Below are 23197 nucleotides of genomic sequence, written 5' to 3' on the forward strand. Positions count from 1 at the left end.
TCTCTATATACTATAAATGCGAAAGTTTGTAAGGATGTGTGTGTGTTTGTTACCTTTTCACGCAAATAACACTGAACTGATTGCAATGAAATTTGGTACGTAGACAGCTGGACAACAGGAAAAACATATAGGCAACTTTTTATCCCGATATTCCTACGGGATACGGACTTACGCGGGTGAAACCGCGGGGTGCATCTAGTTGAATATATAAACGTTAGCAGTATAGTATTATGTTATCTGTCATTAGGTTATAAGTTTAGAGTCTATAGTATTCTCCTAGATTCTGATCCGCGATCTGATAAAGCTTAACGGGCTGAATTCAATGTTATTTATTGTTGATTCATAGTTTAATTAAGGTACGTTTTAAGTCATCGACCGCTATATTTATGTAGGAAACGATTAAACAATACATCGTACGGTTCTGGGTCAAAGACTGCAATTAACTTGAGTGTTGTACGTTTATCCTTTTTGATCGTTAAATTTAAATAAAAGTTGGATAAAGTGACGGTACAAAACTGTAAGAAATCAAAGGGGGGCTGCGTTAAATTATTAAATTAGTTTACACGTAATAGTAAGTTTCGGAAAGCATTAATTCCATCTTATCTCTAATTATTATTTTACACTCACATAATATACTTGCTGTTAATCATAAAGTGTTCAATCTTAATATGAATGAAATCTAACCTATTTGTCATGTATAGATATTACCTTAGTTATACTTGTTTGTTTTTGTTGAATGTTGTATTTATCTTTAATTGTTGTGCATATAATGTATAATACTAAACTTATTTTTTGTATTGAGAGAAAATGTTTATGCAACAACAGCTGATGAACCTAAATAAATAAATAAAATAAAATAAATACGAATATTGTGTTTCTGCATAACTGCCTTATAGATGTAGTTAGTTGTTAAAAAATCGCAGTCAGTTACAAAGACTATTAATAAAGTGAGGGTAGTTGGGTCGAGCATTGAATGAACAAGGTACGAACACAGGCAAAACCCCTATAAATACGCCACGTTGCAAGGCGCTGTGTTATAGAATCTGAACGACTTTTGATAGAAAAATTTACAGTTTTATGATAATAACATATCAAAAAGAACATTGAATAATTAACAAACAACTGAGGAAAAGAGATCTACATGTGACCACTGCAACCAACTGGTTAAATAGGCCATATTAAGTACATAGATGTGCATTCATTAATTTTGTTTATGTGATATTTGGCAATGGAGCTGGTGAGTCGTCTGATGTTAAACGACAAGCACCGTCCATAAACATTTGGAATTTACAAATGGACTATAATTTTTTATCATTTTTCGTTTCTCCTATCAAATCCTTTGAGAAACGGAAAATACTGGGAAGGGTTAAGAGTAGGTTACGGCCCTCCGACTCCCTATACGGAAATAGATTGTTTCAGTGTAATTCCGGATAAGTTATAACTTATCATTTATGTTTGCGTGTAGATATTACATGTGTGTTTATAAAATACCTCTTTAGGCTTAATTTTTCACCAACTGGCTAGCAAGCTTCGCTGGCTAGGTAGGCTTTGATAGATGCCACATAATGACAATTTTTGATTATTTAGAACGTTGGTTTCTTTAATTTGTTCTCCGTTTGAAGCAGTGGTGATATGGATCAAGTACAGATAAATAAAATAAAAAAAAGTAAAAAATAGCACGCATGAAATCTGTTCAAAATAATAATTAATGTCTTTTTTTTATTTTTATATTTACTAATAATTGTTGCTAAATAAAGTATATTCTTATTAATGTTTTCTCTTCCCCATAATACTCAGGTAGGTACCACCAGAAGGTAATACCTGGTCCTTAGGAAGGCTTACGTGGGGACACATTATTATTTAATCATATCTTCATCAGCAATTACCTAAAATAACTATATACCTGCTTAAAATATCCTCGTATACACGTGTTAAGGTAAATGAATTGGTAGCGGTGAATTAAAAGCTTTTTTTAAATCTTTATCTTTTAATTTTTATCGCCCTCAAAATAATTGCGACTGATATTTAAATATCATGATTTTTATTTTATTTCATATTATTTTTTATTTTTGTTTTTGTACTTAATCAAATGTTTTTTTGCTTGCGCATTCAATATGGATTTACTTATTTATAAGGAGGAACGTTGGCTCTTAATCTTCTTTAATAGGCAATGTACATAGTTATGTAAGGTATAATGTTTTGGCAAAATAAAGATTTTATTCATTATTTATTTATTATATATATGATCGGAATATCGGGGTAAAAAGTTGACTATATGTTATTCCAGTTGTCCAGCTGTCTACGTACCAAATTTCATTGCAATCGGTTAAGTAGTTTTTGCGTGAAAGAGTAACAAACATACATGATACACACATCCTTTACAAACTTTCGAATTTATAATATTAATAGGATAGTAGGATAGAAAGTAGGATTAGTAGGATAGTAGATTATGTGAAGTTTTATTAATGGTAGAAACATTAACAAACTATTAGGAGGTATATTTTGACATGAAATCTATACTTATTATATTATAAAGCTGAAGAGTTTGTTTGTTTGAACGCACTTATCTAAGAAACTACTGGTCCAATTTGAAAAAATCTTTCAGTGTTAGATAGCCTCTTTATTCAGGAGGGCTGTAGACTATATATATATATATATATATACCACGGGCGAACTCGGGGCGGACCGCTAGTAATGAAATAAAAGTAAAATAAATATATAATTATTAAAAATCTTCATGTATCCTTCCCTAACTCCTGACACGTTGTTATTTTATCAAATTTTGTATGAACTGAGATCGAGATAACATGATTGCTAACCACTAATTATCTCAGAATTTAATCGTTCGATTATCGTGGATATCCTATCCTACTGATATTATAAATGCGAAAGTTTGTAAGGATGTGTGTGTGTTTGTTGCTCTTTCACGCAAAAACTACTGAACGGATTGCAATGAAATTTGGTACGTAGATAGCTGGACAACTGGAATAACATATAGGCAACTTTTTATCCCGATATTCCTCCGGGACTTTTCCTCTATTAAACTTTTCCTATATCCAAAGTTTGCCTGGAACACATCGCTTTTCAGCGATAAGGCCGCCTGATGTACCGCACTTCTTTGTTTTTGGTCGTGTACGTTCGTTTTTTTGTTTGTGTTGAGCATTAAAGCATTTATTTATTTTAAAGCTACCTCTGACGACTTAAAGTCAGCTTCACACCTTCCGCATATGGTCTGTTTAACTTATCTGTGAGTAGGCTGAAATGTATTAAAATAAACGTAAAAACGAGTTAAACACACTTTAAGTTTTATCAGCAACTGGCGAAGCCTGTTGAAGATGTTTTGACTTCAATGTCGAAATTGTTTAAACCTGACGATCCTAACGAGGATAATAAGGTAAAGTCATTAATACTTGTATTGTCCCCGTTCCATGATTAGTCTAAAATATTTGAATGAACTCTTTTCATGAAATGGATCAATATCAATCTGTTTGAATGTAACCGACTGCTTAAATAGATTACATACAATCATACAAAGCGTCTTAAAAAAATAATTTTTTTCCTAACGACTTGCATACACTGCAAACGGTTATTCGCGATTGCACTTCAATATTTATTAAAGCCTTTATTTTGTATTCATGATTATCCACACTTTTCTAACGTTATCCTTTATGAAGACCAATTCATATTTAACAAATAGTATTACCAACGCCGTGAGATTCAGTATTTTATGTTAATTCAGTAAAAATAATTGTTCATGATTCATACAAAGATTTCCTACGTTGTAACTGTTTTATTTTTTATTATATTATTGAGAGACTTGATTAAAATGGCGGGAAGATGGAGGTCAATGGACTGGTGCTTTTTTTTAATCAAAGAGGTTTTATTGTTATACACCCTGCGATTACACATCTTCAAATTTATAATTAATATATTTTAAAGCTATGAAAAACTCATTTTACTTTTAAATTTTAATTTAAGTATAATGTAGATGTATATTTTACGATGGATTTGGCTATTTATTTATATGTTATTCTTATGTACAATAAGTTTTGTAATTAAGAGATGCAAAATATAGTATATGATATTCAGAAAGGGCCATATTATAAACCTTTACCATTTTAATGATTTTTTCCACTAAAACGTATGCAACTTGTTTATAAAGCAAAAAAATCTGATACAGTGTACTTACTTCTTTTGACAAAATACAAATTGTTAAATATTTGGTAAAATACAATATCTTATTATATTTTTCTTCACCAATCATATTTTTTCCTCAATATGCTTTTTTGTATAGAATTGATGTTAAAAATATATATTTAGTGATATTAATACCATTCTTGCTTCAAATAAATATATATAATATTAACGCAGACATTAATAAGATAAAACCTGACAACAAATTACAAAAAAATAATTGATATTAACACAATCCATTGTCCATAAAAACAATTAATTAAAGTGTGAAAACTGACCACGTTTCATTCAATTTGACCAAGACAACGATTTCAGCGAACCGAAACGCACACACCCAAGAAGATTTGCGCCACATTATTTGTAAAATCAAAACCGAATGGACGTATTCCTTATCCTTGAAAATTTTAAAAAAGTTCATTGACAGTGCGCATTTTTTTTTGGCGGGAACTTTGACATTCAGCCAGTCATAGGTGGCGAGAAATATTTAGAAGACCTTTTCTATTCTCTATTAATATCCTTGATTTTTTTTTATTTAAATTGTGTGTTAATAATCATGTTTCGTGTATCAGTCAAAATGTTCTACGTATTAATTTTATGGCCAGCATTGTACGCATCTGCTGTATTAACATTGACCATAGACTCTATTTTGGGAACGTCGATTGAAGGTATGATTTTTTTTTATTTTAACGAGAAATAGTTCAGATAACGTAATTATTTCTTTAGTAGCTATCTGTTCTATGTATCTTCTTCGAAATCATATAAACTGAATATAATATAGTTAATATGTAAATATTTGACACGTTCTGATTGGCAATCTTAATGTAATTACATGTGAAATAATAACGCGATTACGATAGGGATTTTTGAAACTTCTCAAAGTAGGGATATAAATGTTCATTGCTTGTTCTGACAGATAAGGTTATATAATTCAGAAGATATGAAACTGGTTTATAAATTTTAAAGTCGTGTTTACAAATCCGACGAAAATAATCATTCAGTAGAATGTTTGATGAATTTAAATTATAAGTAAGCGAAACTAATACTTACCAAAACTCTTCTATTTAACGTAATTTCAACGTATTAGCGTCCACAATAATAAATAGAACTCCGAATCTTTGACAGGGTGAACCAATTTAGATGTTTTTTTTATTTAATAACCTTCCGTGTTTCATTACAATTTGATCTAAATCCGATAATATGGAGGTAGTTCGGTTTTTTTTAAATAATTATTGAATAATGAAATAACTTCCACATATTAAATTTTTTTTGCCTGTAAAAATTTACCAATAGTATTTTTATTACACGTAATAAATAACTGGTAACATTGTTAAATTCTTGACATGCAAAATGAAAACGTTACAAACACGAAGACACGAAGGTAGTTTTTAAACGTCTTATATAGACGTTTAAAAACTACCTTCGTGTGCATAAAAACAATACACTCCTTTTTGAATTGTCGTGTAACAAGTGCAATGTAAGTTACATAATAAAAACGAGTAATGCAAACACATCCGCCATTCGATGTCAACTGGTAAATTGTTCTTACGAAATTGTAGGACAATGGGATATGACGAAACAAGTTAAGGGTTTTGCGTTTATATGTTATTTACCTAAACTTAATTTAAACCAAATACAAATCAAAACAATATTATACATTTTGATGGATTTTGATGAGATTTGGTATACAGACAAGACGATTAAATGCTTGGGGTAAATCAGGAATCTTGATATCCAGGCGGAGCCGGAACGAGCCTTCTCTGTCCCTATGTCCCTATGTCTCTTAAACCTTTAAATCTACGCAACAGATTTTGATGGGGTCCTTTTAATAGATAGACTAATTCAAGAGGAAAGTTTATATGTATAATAACATCTATTCTTAACTCCAATATATTCATCATCATCATCATCATCATTATCATAAAAAATGTTGTACATTAAAGCATTTTACATAAATAAATTACGTTTAATTTTGATGAATTCGCAGACTGTTTCGAACGAATCGCCATCGGCGAGCAGTTGCCACCTAGCTCCATCTACCGGAATGTCTCGGAACTAATGACCAAGGAGTGTGAACAGATCTGCAAGCAGGATAAACAATGTCAGGCCTATGATTATGGGTAAGAGTTAGTACCTATATATGTAATATATTGTCTCTTCTATATATATAACTAGCCCCATGGTTTCATCCGCGTAAGTCTGTATCCCGTAGAAATATCGGGATAAAAAGTTGCCTATATGTTATTCCAGTTGTCCAGCTGTCTACGTACCAAATTACATTGCAATCGGTTCAGTAGTTTTTGCGTGAAAGAGCAACAAACACACACACATCCTTACAAACTTTCGCATTTATAATATGAAGTAGGAAGAATATTCTCGTGTCACAATATTAGTTTCCATATTCCTCCAAAAGAGCTGGAGCGATTCTCATGAAATTTTGTGTGCATATCGGGTAGGTCTGAGAATAGGTCCATTTTTCATATCTTTAAATTCTAAAGAGAAACGCACAATTTGCCGGGTCAGCAGCAGATTAAATACATATAATCTATACTAATATGAAGTTTGTTTGTTTGAACGCACTTATCACGGGAACTACTGGTCCGATTTGAAAAATTCTTTCAGTGTTAGATAGCCCATTATACATTGATATTGAGGAAGGCTATATATGTATAACGGGCGAAGCGGGAGCGGGCCGCTAGTATAGTATATACCAGAACATTTCTATACATTAAATATTCTTTAAAAAGCTATTGCTATGGCAATAAGAGTGTTTTACTGACCCCAAGACAATGGTTAGCAATTTTTTTTTGTTCGTCTGTTTGTACGTGTGTCAATCATAATATTCACTGTAAATTTTGAATAAATTTTACATGGTTGTAGACCAATATTAGGATCAACTTATATCTATATATTTTTTATTATACTTAGTGGCTTTTCATACATGTACTTGAGGATATAAAAACTCGCGAAGATCTAATCAAATGAGATGTCATTGAATAGGTTTTTAAATGAACGTCGATGATAACCCATAAGTAGTAAAAAATGTCTGCGTCATCGCAAATCTACGAAGACACAATTTTGTCACCGACGTGAGAGAAGCCGCGGGCGGAAAGCTAGTAGTATAAAGATGAAGAGTTTGTTTGTTTGTTTGAACGCGCTAATCATGGAAACTACGTAGTATTACATGAATCTTGAGTGCTGTACATGTCTCACGGGCGAAGCCGCGACCCGTAGTTTTATATATAGTGCAGTGTTTTTGCATAACGCGGAAATTTAATTGCAAAGTAAATGATTGTATGTATTATGACGTACGTGGTGTGTGTGTCCGTGTGTTTGTGTGTGAATGTATATGTATGTATGTGCTCACATATAGCCTAACTTGATAATTTTATAAGTGTAATGAATGTTCTGTATACATTTTACTCAATAGTAAAAGTAGAAGCCAAGTGTTCTATAAGTAGGAAGTAGTAGTGTGTGCGAAGGGTTGAAAGGCTTTTAAATTTCAATAAACAAAATAGATGTAGTTTTTTATTTGATACTAGATGCGCCCCGCTTTCCGGTTTGCCGATTTCACCCGCGTAAGTCTGTATCCCGTAGGAATATTGAGATAAAATGTTGCATATATTTTATTCCAGTTGTCCAGCTGTCTACGTACTAAATTTCATTGCAATCGGTTCTGTAGTTTTTGCGTGAAAGAGCAACAAACATACACACATCCTTACAAACTTTCGCATTTATAATATTAGTAGGATAGTAGGATAGGATAGGATTTAGATTTTCAATTATGGAACTAATTAAACATTGAATTATAACTTTCAGTGTGGGTGCTAAGGGCAATTCAACATGCAACCTCAGCAATCTAAACGAAAAGCAAATAAAAGATGACAAACCACTCCTGCGCAACCCCGACTACGATGTATACGTTAGGAGAATCCAATGCGAACAGTCTCCACCCACACCAATAGACCAAGATTTCCTTGAAAACGGACCCTTGCATCGCCCCACATTTAGACCAGACGAAGATGCCAAACGTCCTTTAGCTGATGATTACGAAGATGCCAGACCTGACAGACGACCGAGTTACAACGAACGACCTGATGGCTTTGAAAATCAAACCCCTGATGATAGACCTCCAAGCTACGGGGCGCATACACCTGAAAACATTCCGTATAATGAAAAACCTACCCGACCAGGTTATGATTCCCATAGACGGCCTCGTCCAAACTTCCGACCAGATTCATATGGGGGAGCGAGTGAAGAAACAAACGACGCGTATGGACCTAGACCTGAATACGTACCAGAAAAACTACATTATCAATACATAATACGACCAAATAGAAAACCGAAGCCTGACAGTTCATATAATATTGGTTATAATCAAGTCAATACAAGACCAGACTATGATAGACCCTCCTACAGCTATAACAGTCAATACGCGAGCAATTATGGTGGTCAGGACAATTCTATTCATGTAGAAATATACGATCCTCCAAGATATAAACCAGTAAAGAGACCGTATGAACAAAGTTCTGTGAGCTATGGTCAAAGTTATGGATATAATCAATACCAAGCATCCTCTAACCACTATGGTTATGGACAAGAGAGTTATGGTAATATCGAGAGGCCGGTAAGTGGTTATGGATTAAGTGCAGATAGGCCTTATCACAGCCCGAGCTCCAGTCAATATGGTCAAAGTCAAAGTGCATATGAATCAGGAAATAAATATAGTTATGGTCAAAGTCAGCAATACGGACAATCAAGCCAATACGCTGCAAGTTATGGTACGGGAAGTCAAAGCAGTCAAAGTCAATATGGTCAAAATGAACACAAATATGGTCAAAGTCAGAATCAAAATGGCTACGGATTTTCTCAAACATCAAACAGCAGGCCCAGTTACAGTAAACCGAGCTACGAAAATCAAGGATACAGCCAGAGTACAAATAGTCATTCTAGCCAAGAAAATAGTTCTGCCTATGGTCACGGATCACAAAACAACTATGGTTCTAACAGTTACGGCAGCAACAGTCATTCTTACGGCCAAACTAGTAGACCTGCATCCAGTTATGGTCAATCTAGCCACGAAACAACACAAAGCCAAGCATCATATGGTAACCAACAAACGCAAATTAGCCATAACACATACGACACACACAAACGGCCGTATAATAAACCTGTATATGACGACAACTCTTTATTTGGCAGCCATCTTGGATACGGTACGCATCATTTATATGATATATATGGACATAGGAGACCAAATGAAGATAGACCCTATAATAATAAACCATATAAACCAAACTATCAAGAAACTGCAGTTATTGGTTACGGAGAGACTAGTTACCAAACTGAAAAACCGAATAGTAATTATGGGACAAAACCTAGCGACGGTTATAACCAACAAAAACCTGGCTATAGTGGAAGCGGTTATGAAGCTAAGCCAAGTTATAGTGGGAGCAGTTATGAAAGTAAACCAAACGATGGTTATAATAAACCTGGTTATGCAAAGCCTACCTACGGTGAAAATGGATATAGCAAGCCGAACGGTTACAGCGAAACGAGTTACGAAACAAAACCCAGCAGTGGTTATGGTCAAACACTTAAACCAGCGTACCAGGAATCAAGCCAAAGTGGCTACGGAGGTTATGAGCCATCACAGAGACCTAGTAACTACGGCCAATCAAAACCATCATACACAGAAGGTTACGGATCGACTTCAAGTGGTTATGGATCCAGTTCCATATCTAGTTATAACCAATCTATAGGTGATCCGGATAGACCGGATGTGAGACCAGTTTACGAATTCGAATACGATAAGCCGGATGCGCCAAGTTATATATCGAAACCAGATGGAAATATTATAACCACGAGGCCGGTTTCTGTCGGTGATTATGAAAGACCCGGGTATGGGAGGAACCCCGAGTATGGAATTTCATATAAGGGTAAGTTGCTTTAGAAATTATTTCTTTGTTTATCATGCGTTATTAACTTTGATACCTTGCTATAATATAGAAGAACTAGAGCTAACTACCATGAGATAAAGTTAGGTTAAGATGGCAGAAAAATTTCTCCTTGCACCTTATAATCGGACCGAAGAAGGATCATATTTTTCGAGGGTAAAGTACATACAGTATGTAGTTAGTACATGAGTATGTCTATTTATTTACAGCTCAAATCACTGAATAGATTTTCGTATACTAAAGCGTCTTTTAGTTTTTTATAACTGTATATTTTGTTTAATTTAGTCGTCGTTAGAGTAGGGCCCATGAACGTTTGCCTCTGCAAATGGTCGGTCATCTGGTCACTGCCCACTTTTAAGGGGTAAGTGCTTAGGAAAAGGTCAAAAGCGATATAGGAATTGAATGGGAAGGATGAGGGAAAGGATGATGGCTTCTTGTTTGTTTTTAAACACGTCTTTAATCATATACTATTTATTTACGGGTAGAACAAATGCATTCGAAGGCAATCCACAGATAACATAATACTATAGCAATGCAAAATATGGATTTATTTAACAACTAGCTGCGCCCCGCGGTTTCACCCGCGTAAGTCCGTATCCTGTAGGAATATCGGCATATAAAGTTGCCTATATGTTATTCCAGTTGTCCAGCTGTCTACGTACCATATTACATTGCAATCGGTTCAATAGTTTTTGCGTGAAAGAGCAACAAACACACACATCCTTACAAACTTTCGCATTTCGCTTTTCACCCCGATATTCCTACGGAATACGGACTTACGCGGGTGAAACCGCGGGGCGCAGCTAGAAACTCATATTTTTAATAATTTTTAAACAATTTTCAACTGTATCAAAGCACACAAGATGGCCGCTCTATTAACAACGCTCACCATAACACACCTCGATCATTTCCCGCGCTTTACATAATTTGACGTAAGCTTTTTCACATAGCCGCAAATGATTTTTAATTGTTAATCCAGATACGTTACCGCTCAAATCCTTTTGTTTTATTATAATAATAGTAATAATCATATTATTATCATAACAATGGTTTCGTCTGACTGGCCAGTTGTTGACCTTAGTCGGCAAGGCACTATGTTCAAATGTCATATTAAAAATAATAGCTAGCAAGAGCTAGCTGCGCCGTTCGGTTTTATCCACAGACGAAATGGTCAATAGCAAGTATTTATATAGCTCATGTGTTATCTATACTAATATTATAAAGCTGAATAGTTTCTTTATTTGAACGCACTAATCTCAGGAACTACTGGTCCGATTTGAAAATTTTTATCAGTGTTTGATAGCCCATTTATTGAGGAAGGCTATAGGCTATATATGTACCACGGGCGAATCAGGGGTGGACCGATAGTTCTAATATATAACTCATTCTAATATTCTATATTATAGAAAATCATCATAGTATCAGTATGTATCATTAAAATCATTCAATAGTTTTTACGTGGGAGTAACAAAAGCATTCATCCATCCATACAGACTTTCGCGTTTATAATATTAGTAGGATTCCAACTGAAAGATACTAGCAGACCTTTGCTTTAATCTAAAATTATTATAAATCGAATTCGGAGAGTTAGTGCTTCTGCAAATGCGTTGCCCGCTTTTAAGGGGGAAGGGATAAGGAGAAGTTTCACAACTAGAAAGAAGGAATGGATTGGGAAGGGTGAGGAAAAGGAAATGGGCGGGAAGTGCCATGCTCCTTTGATATATAACATCGTTATCATTTTCTGAAGGGCTGTGTTAATTTGGGCAGAATGGTTATTTATTGAATAAATCAAATAAATTGTTTAGGTAACTCGGTCTCAATACTTCCATATGTCATTTTTTTTTCTCCCTCCCTTTTCCAACCATAACAGACATGTAAATAAATGCTCATTTGACCACGTTTTATGGTCATAAGCCAACAATAGATCAACAAGGACATATATAAGTGGGCACAATATGATATAACGTTAACAATAAGTTTCGTACACAAAAAGATTAAAGATATTAGATTGTTATCTTTTACTTGAGGAACAAGTTATGGAAAGGGCGATTTTTAAATAATTTGTTAGTCAATATAATAAGATACAATAGTTTAACATAATTATTTTAACAAACTGACGCTTGTGCCGGCTCCGTCCGGATATTAAGATGCCTGTTTTATCCCAAGGGGGTATCACCCAAGTCAGCTTATACCCTGTCTGTATACGAAATTTCATCAAAATCCGTTCTGTAGTTTCAGCGTGATTGATGGACAAACATCGAAACAAACAAACTTCCACATTTATAATATTAGCGTGATAGAGTGATGACAAATCAGACGTCTCAGGTTGCCTGGAAGAGATCGCTTTGAAAGCTGTTGACTATTGTTGACAATTTGATTATTTATATTTTGAAATGAAATTCTTTATTGTTTATAAAAATACATCTTTTATCTGTATACGCTTTAAATCTACATATGTACCATACAAAACATCTTAGCAATTTGCGTATAGGCACAGGGCAAATTGCTTAGACCTTCCATTATGCGCACTGCTAGAAAAACTTAAGTGGGATTCAGTTTCATGGTGTGATTTTACATATTTTGCTCGGTTTTTACCTGACTTCATAAAAGGAGGAGGTTCCCAATTACATTTAAAAGCCCGTTTTTTTTATGTCACAGTCGGCAATGGAGCTGGTGGGACGCCTGATGGTAAACGCCACCATCGCCCATGAACATTTGGAGAGGCGTAAGGTCTATTGACCTTAGGCCTCTACAAACGTATTACCGAGAGGAATAAAGGAAAGGACTGGGAAGGGTAAGGAAAAGGATATGGGCCTCCGGCTACCCCACTCACCGAATGAAACACAGCAGAATGCTATTTCACGCCGGTCTTCTGTGGGGGTGTGGTACTTCCGCGGTGCCAGCTGGCGCAATTCGTGCCGGAGCGTGCTCGACTACCACAATAAGTTTACCTTTCCCCACTCTTCTCAGTCCATTCCTTCTTTCCATGGGCGGTGGTGGCTTAGCATCAGGCGAACCACCAGCTCAGTTGCTCGCCTATGGCATAAAAAATTCGACTGTTTTTTTTCTATTTGTAATTCTTCACTTTTAAATGAGTGAACCGATTTATATGATCCTCTTTTTATTAGTAAGCTGGTGTCTCTTGTGTGGTCTCATTTAAATTCACTGAAGATTTTCAGATGGTTTAGTTTTTTATTAAAATATAAATCTAGACATAACATTGCGTATATAGACGTAGTAATGTTGTATGTTTTCATTGATATAATATTATTTCATGCAATAGTAACGATAATATGAGGATTTAATTTACAAATACGCTCAGAGTATAATCTTATTTGGGTGGTTTTAAAAATATTTCTACCGTAACAATCATAATGAAATTTTATATCCATAAGTATAAATACAAAATCATGGTAATTTTCAAACAGATGCATATATTGTTTTATAGCATATGAGGCCAGCGTTAAAGAAAATATTAGAATCCTTTCTACTACTAATCCTACTTCCTACTAATATTATAAATGCGAAAGTTTGTAAGGATGTGTGGGTGTTTGTTGCTCTTTGACGCAAAAACTACTGAACCGATTGCAATGAAATTTGGTACGTAGACAGCTGGACAACTGGAATAACATATAGGCAACTTTTTATCCCGATATTCCTGCGGGATACAGACTTACGCGGGTGAAACCGCGGGGCGCAGCTAGTGTGTTATAAGTTATTCTTCACTTGTTTCTTTCTTTTACCGCCAAATTCATTACAAGTCGACGTGTGAATCTTGATATCTTGTTAACGTAGGTTCATTTAGGTTAGGTAGGTTCAGAAACACAGTGGTCACAGAAACTGAATATGGTCTAGTTCCAACAATTCGAAGGTGCAGTTTTTCGTTAAAAGCCAACGTGAGAAGTGCTCCCGATCCACGGCACGTGTAAGAAAATTTACTCGCGGTCAAAGGTCACAAAAGCGCGATCGTCATTTTTTTTTTATTATTATTTTTTTTAATAACTGTATATATGTTTGTTAACTGCATGTATACTGTACAATAAAGTGTAAATAAATAAATAAATAAATAAATAAATAAATAAATAAATAAATAAATAAATAAATAAATAAATAAATAAATAAATAAATAAATAAATAAATAAATAAATAAATAAATTAATAAATTAATTAATAAATAATAACAGTTCCATCTTCAAAATGAAACGTGTTCCTGTCGATTAATATTCGCATAGCGCGTACAATGGTCGGATACATGAGGTTTTTGCATCGACAAAATTTCAGAGACAATAGCTTGGCGCGCGCGTTATCGCCCGTAATCAGCTGTTCGTTGGATTTGAGTGGATGAGTCTGTTTAAATTTATGTTTTAATGTTTCAAACTTGAGCCTTGTTTATGGGTGTTTAATTCTTCAAATGAATAGGTAGGTATTTTAGCACATTGAAACTTTAAAATGGCGTACATAATTTTTTTTCGTTAGTCTTTGTTTGTGTTTAATCGCTGAAATGTAATGTTTTTTTATGTCATAGTCGACAATGGAGCTGGTGGGTTGCCTGATGGTAAGCGCTACCACTGCCCATGAACATTAGGAGAGGCGTAAGGTCAATGAATGGATTGCCGACTTTAAGGGATTAGGAAAGGATTGATGGGAGGAATAAAAGAAAGGACTGGGAAGGGTTATGAAAAGGATATGGGCCTCCGGCTCCCCCACTCACCCACACACCATACCAATTCCAGTTGTCCAGCTGTCTACATACCAAATTTCATTGCAATCGGTTCAGCAGTTTTTGCGTGAAATAGAAACAAACACACACACATCCTTACAAACTTTCGCATTCATAATATTAGTAGGGTAGGATAGCATAGATAAAAAAAAAATATTTAAACGTCACATCCACACTAATCCAACGCGTATAATACGCTGCATATAAGCCTATGCGGTACAACGTTTCTGTTCAGTCGTTCTTATGTATTGTAACATTTGACCTACATAACATTAATTTTATTAAAAAAAACGTATTTATATAAACGAAAGAAACTGCAACTGAATCACAAAATGTGCAGGAAAGAATAATATGGATACGAAAAAAAATGTACAAGAAATTTATTTCAAAATTAAGTGTTTAAAATCATAAAAGGGAATTAGTGTTTGAAGTGATACAGTGAAATAACATGTCAAATTTGTGCAATAAAAATGAATGTATGTGTGTGGTTTTTTGTCTGTCTGTCGGCCACTGCGATTGGATCTCGTGTTATTCTTGTGGAAAACGCGCCAAGTATGTGTTTTTTTTCTTTTTTTTTTTAATTTTGTAAATACTTTTTTCACACAATATTATATAGGCGAAATTGTTTGTTTGTGTCTTTTATGGAATGATAGAAATTAGAGTGATATAGGTTTCTTTTTACTACGATCAGAAAGCGCGGCGGAGAGTAAGTTATATTGTTATATTGTTGCCTGGTAGAGACGAATTGCTGTGTATAAGCCTGTCATTTCTATTTTTGTTATAATGTATTACAAAGCTACTATACTCGTAATTATTTATAAAACTAGCTGCGCCCCGCGGTTTCACCCGTGTAAGTCCGTATCCGTAGGAATACCGGGATAAAAAGTTGCCTTTATGTTATTCCAGTTGTCCAGCTGTCTACGTACGAAATTTCATTGCAATCGATTCAGTAGTATTTGCGCGAAAGAGCAATAAACACACACACGTCCTTACAAACTTTCGCATTTATAATATTAGTAGGACTAGTAGGAAATAGGATATTCATAGAACGTAATTTATTGTTGAGATAGAATCTACTTTATTAAAGTTCAAAGCACAGACAGAGGTTTGTGTGATAAGTTAATGATAGTGTTTGATAGATTTGAAATCTTCTTTCAAATTTATATTTGTGATAAGAAAATCTCAAACATAAATTCAAATATGTGTAGCGTAGTAGCGATAAGGCCGCCTTTTTGGCTCTGTTTTATGTTTTTATTATTCATTTGTTTTTCCTTTTTATATATAATTTTTCTAAATTGGTGCTAAATATAGTATTGTTGTTATTATTATGTGAAATCACTTCAAATAAACGACAAATTTATTCTGATTGTACTCGCCTATTAATTTCTTTCAAATCAAATATTGATTTACTAACGGCCATTTCTATATAACTGATGTTTCTCATTAGGAAATCGTTTCCCGCCAAACGTAAGATTCGACGTTTACGGGGACGCAAATAAGTTACAGAAAAAAAGCATTTTATCTTAAAGAAGGTACTCAATTTATCCTATAATTTTGTTTCGTTACTTGATAACTCAGTGGGGTTTTAATATATTGACGTGATTCTTTTTTCGTCCAATTTTATTGTTCTAAGCGTAAAAATAATCCATTTGTATTGGATTATACATTTAGAAATTAAAAACTTTTAAACGGATTTTAAATGCGATTTATTCATTATATTATTAACCCGACGTTTCGAACACTTTACAGCGAGCGTGGTCACGGGGAGACTGTTTGTGTGCTATCGACTCCTTATACTCAATTTCGATAGATTTAAAACATACATTTATCAAGGATCGGTGAAATAACATAAGTTATTATTATGCTGGTTTGGTTTTCCAACTATATTTATTTGAAAAAAATAATTATTTGATTCAATCAAATTTAAGACAAGCTAAGTATATTTAGTTGCTAGCTGATAGATGTTTTTATGTTATAGCGGGCAACTGAGCTGGTGGTTTGCCTAATGGCAAGCGATCACCATCGCCCATGAACATTCGCAAAGGTAGTGCCTCTGCGAATGCGTTGCCCGCTTTTAGTGGGTACGGGAAAAGGAACGGATTCATGACAGGAAAGAAGGAATGGAGTGGGACGGGTGAGGAAAAGGAAATGGGCCTCCTACAAATCAAACCTCCTACAATCTACTACAAATGGGATATTATCTTTTATAAGCAAAAAGTGTCCAAGTCTGATAACATATCAATCAAACCTTTTTTTGTGATAAGCTCATTTTGAATTAAATTCAAATGAAGTACAAAAAATAAATGAAGTAGGCATATTTTTAGCCACAGATAATATATAGCTATGGAATATACTTTGAATTTGATTGATACAGAAGCGTAGGTTAAATAATAGTATCCTGAATGGGTCTAGGAAAAGTATTAGCGTCATAGTTTTTGAATTATGATAGCTGCGCCCCGCGGTTTCACCCGCGTAAGTCCGTATCCCGTAGGAATATCAGGATAATAAACTATATACTATATACTACCCAACTTATATTATAAATGATAAAGTTTGCAATGAAATTTGGTACGTAGACAGCTGGTCAACTGGAATAACATATAGGCAACTTTTTATCCCGATACTCCTACGGTATACGGACTTACGCGGGTGAAACCGCGGGGCGCAGCTAGTTGGTATATATACTTGCTTCGTACGTTACCGCCTGGAACACTCAGGATTCCCTTGCATATCCAGCGGTAAAACAAAGAATTGAAATTTTGAAATCGATTCAGTATTTAGACTTCTGTCTTCAAATATACAAACTGAAGCGTTATATTATCAATATAGATTTAAGATTGTGATCTATGTTTACGGTTATTAAAATATTTTTAATACGAAAAAACTCATGTCGCTTTGTGGTTTTTTAACCGACGCCCCGAAAAACGAAGGAAACTCTAAATTCTATGTTTTCTACCAATAGGTATGAGTCAGACGTCAGACTAATAAGTTTGACGTCGATGCCCTTTGTGTGTGTGACATCGTAGCTTTTAAAAGAAATTACCGATTTCGATGCGGTTATTTTCATTGGAATGCTAATTTCTTTGCGGTGTTTGGCGAATGTGTAAATGCACTATTACATGCAAAATTGGTTCTACAGAATGAGATGAAATTTGACATAAAAATGAATAATTATAGTCCAGATTTTATCATTTGAAAGCTAGATCCTCCAAGTATATATAATAGCTAATAGCTTATATTTTTTATCTCATATCGGGCTGTATATAATACCAGCTGCGCCCCGCGGTTTCACCCGCGTAAGTCTGCATCCCGTAGGAATATCGGGATAAAAAGTTGCCTATGTGTTATTCCAGTTGTTCATTTATCTACGTACCAAATTTCATTGCAATCTGTTCAGTAGTCTTTGCGTGAAAGAGCAACAAACACACACATCCTTACAAACTTTCGCATTTAAAATATTTAATAAGTAGGATATCATTCTAGTAGGTAAAGCATAAAATTATATATCTGATAGCTGTTCTTAGAAGCATGAAATAAATGAGTCAGTGGGTCATTTTTTATACTTTAATTAATGACCCATTTGCAGCTATTTTAGCACTTTTTGTGTGCTGTCAGGATATAGTAAATCAAAATGATTTGGGGTTTAGATGATGTCATCTTTAGCGTCATATAGTTGAAATAAACATTGGAGTTTTATATCGCATACAAACATCGTTATAATTCGAGTTTTATATAATAATTGGTTCAATATATTTGATATTATGACATACAATTTTTTTAACCTATTATAAGAGTAGACTATTCAAAAAGACACGGGCCTATCATAAACGACTTGATTTTTACTACTGTTCATTATAAAATAATATATTATAATAGTTTAAAAAAACTAAAAAACACGCTTTTATCATATTTTACAAATTGAAAAATAGAATAATTTTATCAAATTACTGTATTGTCATCGGTCCTCAATAAATCTACAAAGTTTGAACGAAATCTGGCCGTTTAAAGTGGGTCAAAATCGCGCTCAAAGAAGTCGGTTACAAACAAACATACAGGTGAAGCTAATAAAAAGCGTGTAAAAATGCAATTCATTGTCCCCTAGGCGTCGAAAACTTATGATTCAATAATTCAAGATACAATTATGCTTTCCGTGGTTCTATTATCACCTACATGCGTGATATATCGTCAAGTCGCTTTATGGTTGATGTTCCATGTACCTGGACTAAGCGGTTAGACTCTACATTCTTTATTCGAACCGCAAGGGACAGGAACATGCTTCCTGAGTCTGTGTTCCCTGACGGGTATAATCTGGGGATCTTCAAAAACAGAGTGAACAGGTACATTCTAGGGAAGCGCGCTCCATCTTAGACTACATCTACGCTTACCAGCAGGCGAGATGGTAGTCAAGCGCTTCCCTATATCACTATAAAAAACAAAACAAAATAGTCTAATTGTGATAAAAACTGGTGAAATTTTAAATTTTTAATTCCAGTTGCAATTTAAATTAGATCCCAAAACGTTTTTCCTATATTTCAGCGTGTTTTCGACGTGTGTTAGCTGGTCGGAGAGCGCTACGCAGCCACGTGAGAAGGGTAGTTGACTGCGAAAGACTAGAAGACTGCAGACGGGAATGCGCTACGGAGAGGAGGTTTCATTGCGAGAGCTTTAACTATAGGTAATTATTTATAACTGGCTTTCCGCCCGCGGCTTCACCCGCGTGGTATTCGGTTATATCGCTTTCATCTCCCCATTTCAACTCCTTATATAAATATAATCTATGGCTGTGAATTGACATTGACATTATTATTTATTTTTTAAAACATGCAAAATTAAATGTACATTTTTCAATATTTCTGAGAGATTTTCTTAATATTTTTTTCCGTAAGAACCTTCTCCTAATAATAACAAATACAACAGAAAAAGAATTAGTGAAATCGGTCCAGCCATTCACGCGTGATGCCGTGACCAAAGAAAACGGGTTTCATTTATATATATATAGACTAGCTGCACCCGGCAAACGCTGTTCTGCCTTACTCTTATCGTTTAGTGGTATGAAAAATAGATGTTAGCCGATTCTCAGACCTATCCAATATGCTTACCAAATTTCAGAGGAATCGGTCAAGCCGTTTCGGAGGAGTATAGAGACTAACATTGTGACACGAGAATTTTATATATAAGATGTATATAAGGAATATGTCGTCATGATCGTCGAACTAGATTAAATAATTTATCACAATCAACACCATAAACATATAAATGTATGACTTTGGGCGTTGTTGTCGTTCTAGAATCGGGCTCTTCAGCCATGAACGACACTGTCCTAAAATATAACAGTCATAAAGCTTTTTAAATTTATAATAATAACAATTTAAAAAAAAAGAGAGATTAAAATGCAGTTGCATATATAATCTGTCACAGATTGAATAGGCCAACGAGAGAATGTATATAAAGAACATATTTCATGAGTGTTATAAGAATTAATTATTCGTTTTCCATTCATGTATATCTTGTATAAAAATCCAGTGACATGATGTATATCCACAATGAACTCTTCACCAAATTAACCGATTTTGATGAAATCGAAAAAAGAAAGAAAATTTTGTGTGTAAATTTGGTCCAACTTAAGACACAGGATTGTTTTTATTTATAATTAACAATAAATTAAACCACAGCCACAGCAGCGCGTGGCCAGGTATGCTAGTAATATAAAAATATGGATCTTATGTCCGTACCTTGGGGAATACCCCCAAATAATTTGGTTAAGCTAGAGTCTAATGGGCATTAAACATAATAAGCGATGACATCATTTATATTTGTATTAGTTAAAATCTTTACTATTTAACATCAGAGTTTTGAATGTAATATTTAAATCTAGATTAAAATAAACCTATCAGAACATATTCCTCCGTTTACATACATACAAGATTAATCTCACATACCACGAAAGCAGCCTGCAACATTAATAAAACAAAAAAGAGCCTTGTCCATGCTACAGAATGAACTAATATTAACATTTATGAAGTAATGCTCTCACGTCATTTTCACACTATTGTTTCGGTTTCCTAGTTCGCGGCATTTTTGGTGACCACGGTATGTATTGTTATAAACATTTTAACTGATCGTACCCCAAGGTCTGTAGACCGAATCATTTTGTTTATTTATATGAAATACTGGGATTGGTTCTTGGTTAAATTTTGCTTAAAATGCATTTAATTTATAGTTGTGGTAATGTTACCACGATTCTTGATAAATAGTCGTCGTTGACTCTAGAAACTATAGATAATACGGTACTCTAGGCGCATTCAAAACTTATGTAGCCTCATTCTTATGTCTGCTCCCAAAATCTGGACTCAACAAATGGAATCTGCATACAATTAGTATTATTTTCAGTTTGACATCACTTTAATGTATCGTCATAAATTTCACATGCGTGATACCACTTTAATGTATGATACATTATACATTCATCATAGAACTGCACCTCAAGTTCATAAAGCTAATCTATATCATGGTTCTATAAAGCTTTATTTATATTTTATTTTGCTCAATTATAAATTTATCAATAGGCCTAAATTCTATTCATTACTTGAAATACTGAACAGGTGAGGCTATCGAGGTTAATAATTGTGTGTTTCTATGGTAAATAAATAATTTATTTACCATAGAAACACCATCCTTTAGATGATATGATGTATTTTAATCAGAAGGGATCTACTATTTATTTTTCCCTGTTATCTATCATTCGGAATTCAAAAATCTTGTCATTCATATAGCTATATTTTAAAAGGACGCCGCAGAAATTGTAATTTATGATATTAAATTGTAGACCTTGGTAAGACCGGATATATATTTGAATAGGAAACTTTATATAGGAATATCTAAATCCACCTTTGGTTTTACTCATTTACTCCAACGTAGTACGCTTAGTAATTAAGCTATTAATTACCCAGTAGTTCAGAGTTCGGCCTCGGGTCAGCGCAATCAGCACGGAATCATCTGCATTGTATTGTAGCCTTGCGCACGCGCAGATACGTATTCAGGAAGGGAATATGGCTCCCCCGTTTTTATGAGCGTATAGTTATTATCTATTATAAATGATTTTAGCCTTGTATGTATAGATAATAGTAATGATTGTGACTTAACACAGTAGATTATGGATAAAAGATAATTATTCATACCTGACAGGCCTTGGTGCAGTCTGTAACGGTCAAAGAACTATAAAACTAATACGTTTTTCTTGATGCAATCTATTCCCAAAACCTGACATAAACAATATGAATAGCAAGAAAAGATTTCTATCCAATCAGCAAACAAATTATTTAAAACTCATTTCATGATCAACCTTTAAGATACTACAAATAGGTCATAACATAACAGTATTTCGTAAACAGAAATATCTGACAGGTCTAGTTAATACTGCCCTGTACTATAGTACGAATATCAGTAATTTGCATAAAGACGGCTTCCATATGACCTACATACGCCTTCGTTTAAACATAATTGGGACCCGCTCAAGGCTGCCCGTTGTGATCTCTCGTTATACTTTTATCTCGATTGCTTTAATTTTCGTATTTACTAGTATTTTCCGAATAATTCTCGTTTCGTTGCGTTTTGTCTCAGTGGGTATATAGTGATGGATGCCTGGGAAATATTGCCATGTAATAACAGCTAATGATTTTACCTTCAGTTCATGATGGTCATAAAAATTAAATGTCAATTGTTTTGTTTCAAAACTGTTTATTGTATGGCATAGCGTAGTGGAATCTGATGAAAATTCAAGTTAAAATAAAATATAATAGTTTAAAAAAACTATAAAACACGCTTTAACAAAAATCATATTTTGCAAATTGAAAACTGGAATAATTTTATCAAATTAGTGTATTGTCATCGGTCCTCAATAAATCTACAAAGTTTGAACGAAATCTGGCCGTTTAAAGTGGGTCAAAATCGCGCCCAAAGAAGTCAGTTACAAACAAACAAACATACAAACAAACAAACATACAGGTGAAGCTAATAAAAAGCGTGTAAAAACGAAAACAATCGTTTTAATGGTTTAAGTCATCGATCGTTTAAGTCATATCTTCTAATATATAAAATTCTCGTGTCACAGTTTTCGTTGCCATACTCCTCCGAAACGGCTTGACCGATTTTGATGAATTTTTTTGTGCTTATCCGGTATCTATGAGAATCGGCCAACATCTATTTTTCATACCCCTAAATGATAAGAGTAAGGCAAAACAGCGTTTGCCGGGTGCAGCTAGTAGTCATATATGAAGTTATATAGGAAGTGATATAGGATAATTATATGGGAACTGTATTTTTTACAAAT

General features: G+C 34.1%; 1 protein-coding gene across 1 annotated transcript in view; it reads left to right on the plus strand.

Moving 5' to 3' along the window:
* Positions 1–4768: 4768 nt before the first annotated feature.
* The window catches only part of LOC119836339, a 32570-nt gene continuing 14141 nt past the window's right edge, over positions 4769–23197 (plus strand). The window contains exons 1-4 of the mRNA XM_038361641.1: positions 4769–4859; positions 6179–6311; positions 8011–10130; positions 19405–19543. Of these exons, the coding sequence (XP_038217569.1) occupies positions 4769–4859; positions 6179–6311; positions 8011–10130; positions 19405–19543 (2483 nt within the window). The remainder of the gene's footprint in view (positions 4860–6178; positions 6312–8010; positions 10131–19404; positions 19544–23197) is intronic.

The sequence above is a fragment of the Zerene cesonia genome, chromosome 24, assembly GCF_012273895.1.
Source record: "Zerene cesonia ecotype Mississippi chromosome 24, Zerene_cesonia_1.1, whole genome shotgun sequence".
Classification (NCBI taxonomy): Eukaryota; Metazoa; Arthropoda; class Insecta; order Lepidoptera; family Pieridae; genus Zerene; species Zerene cesonia.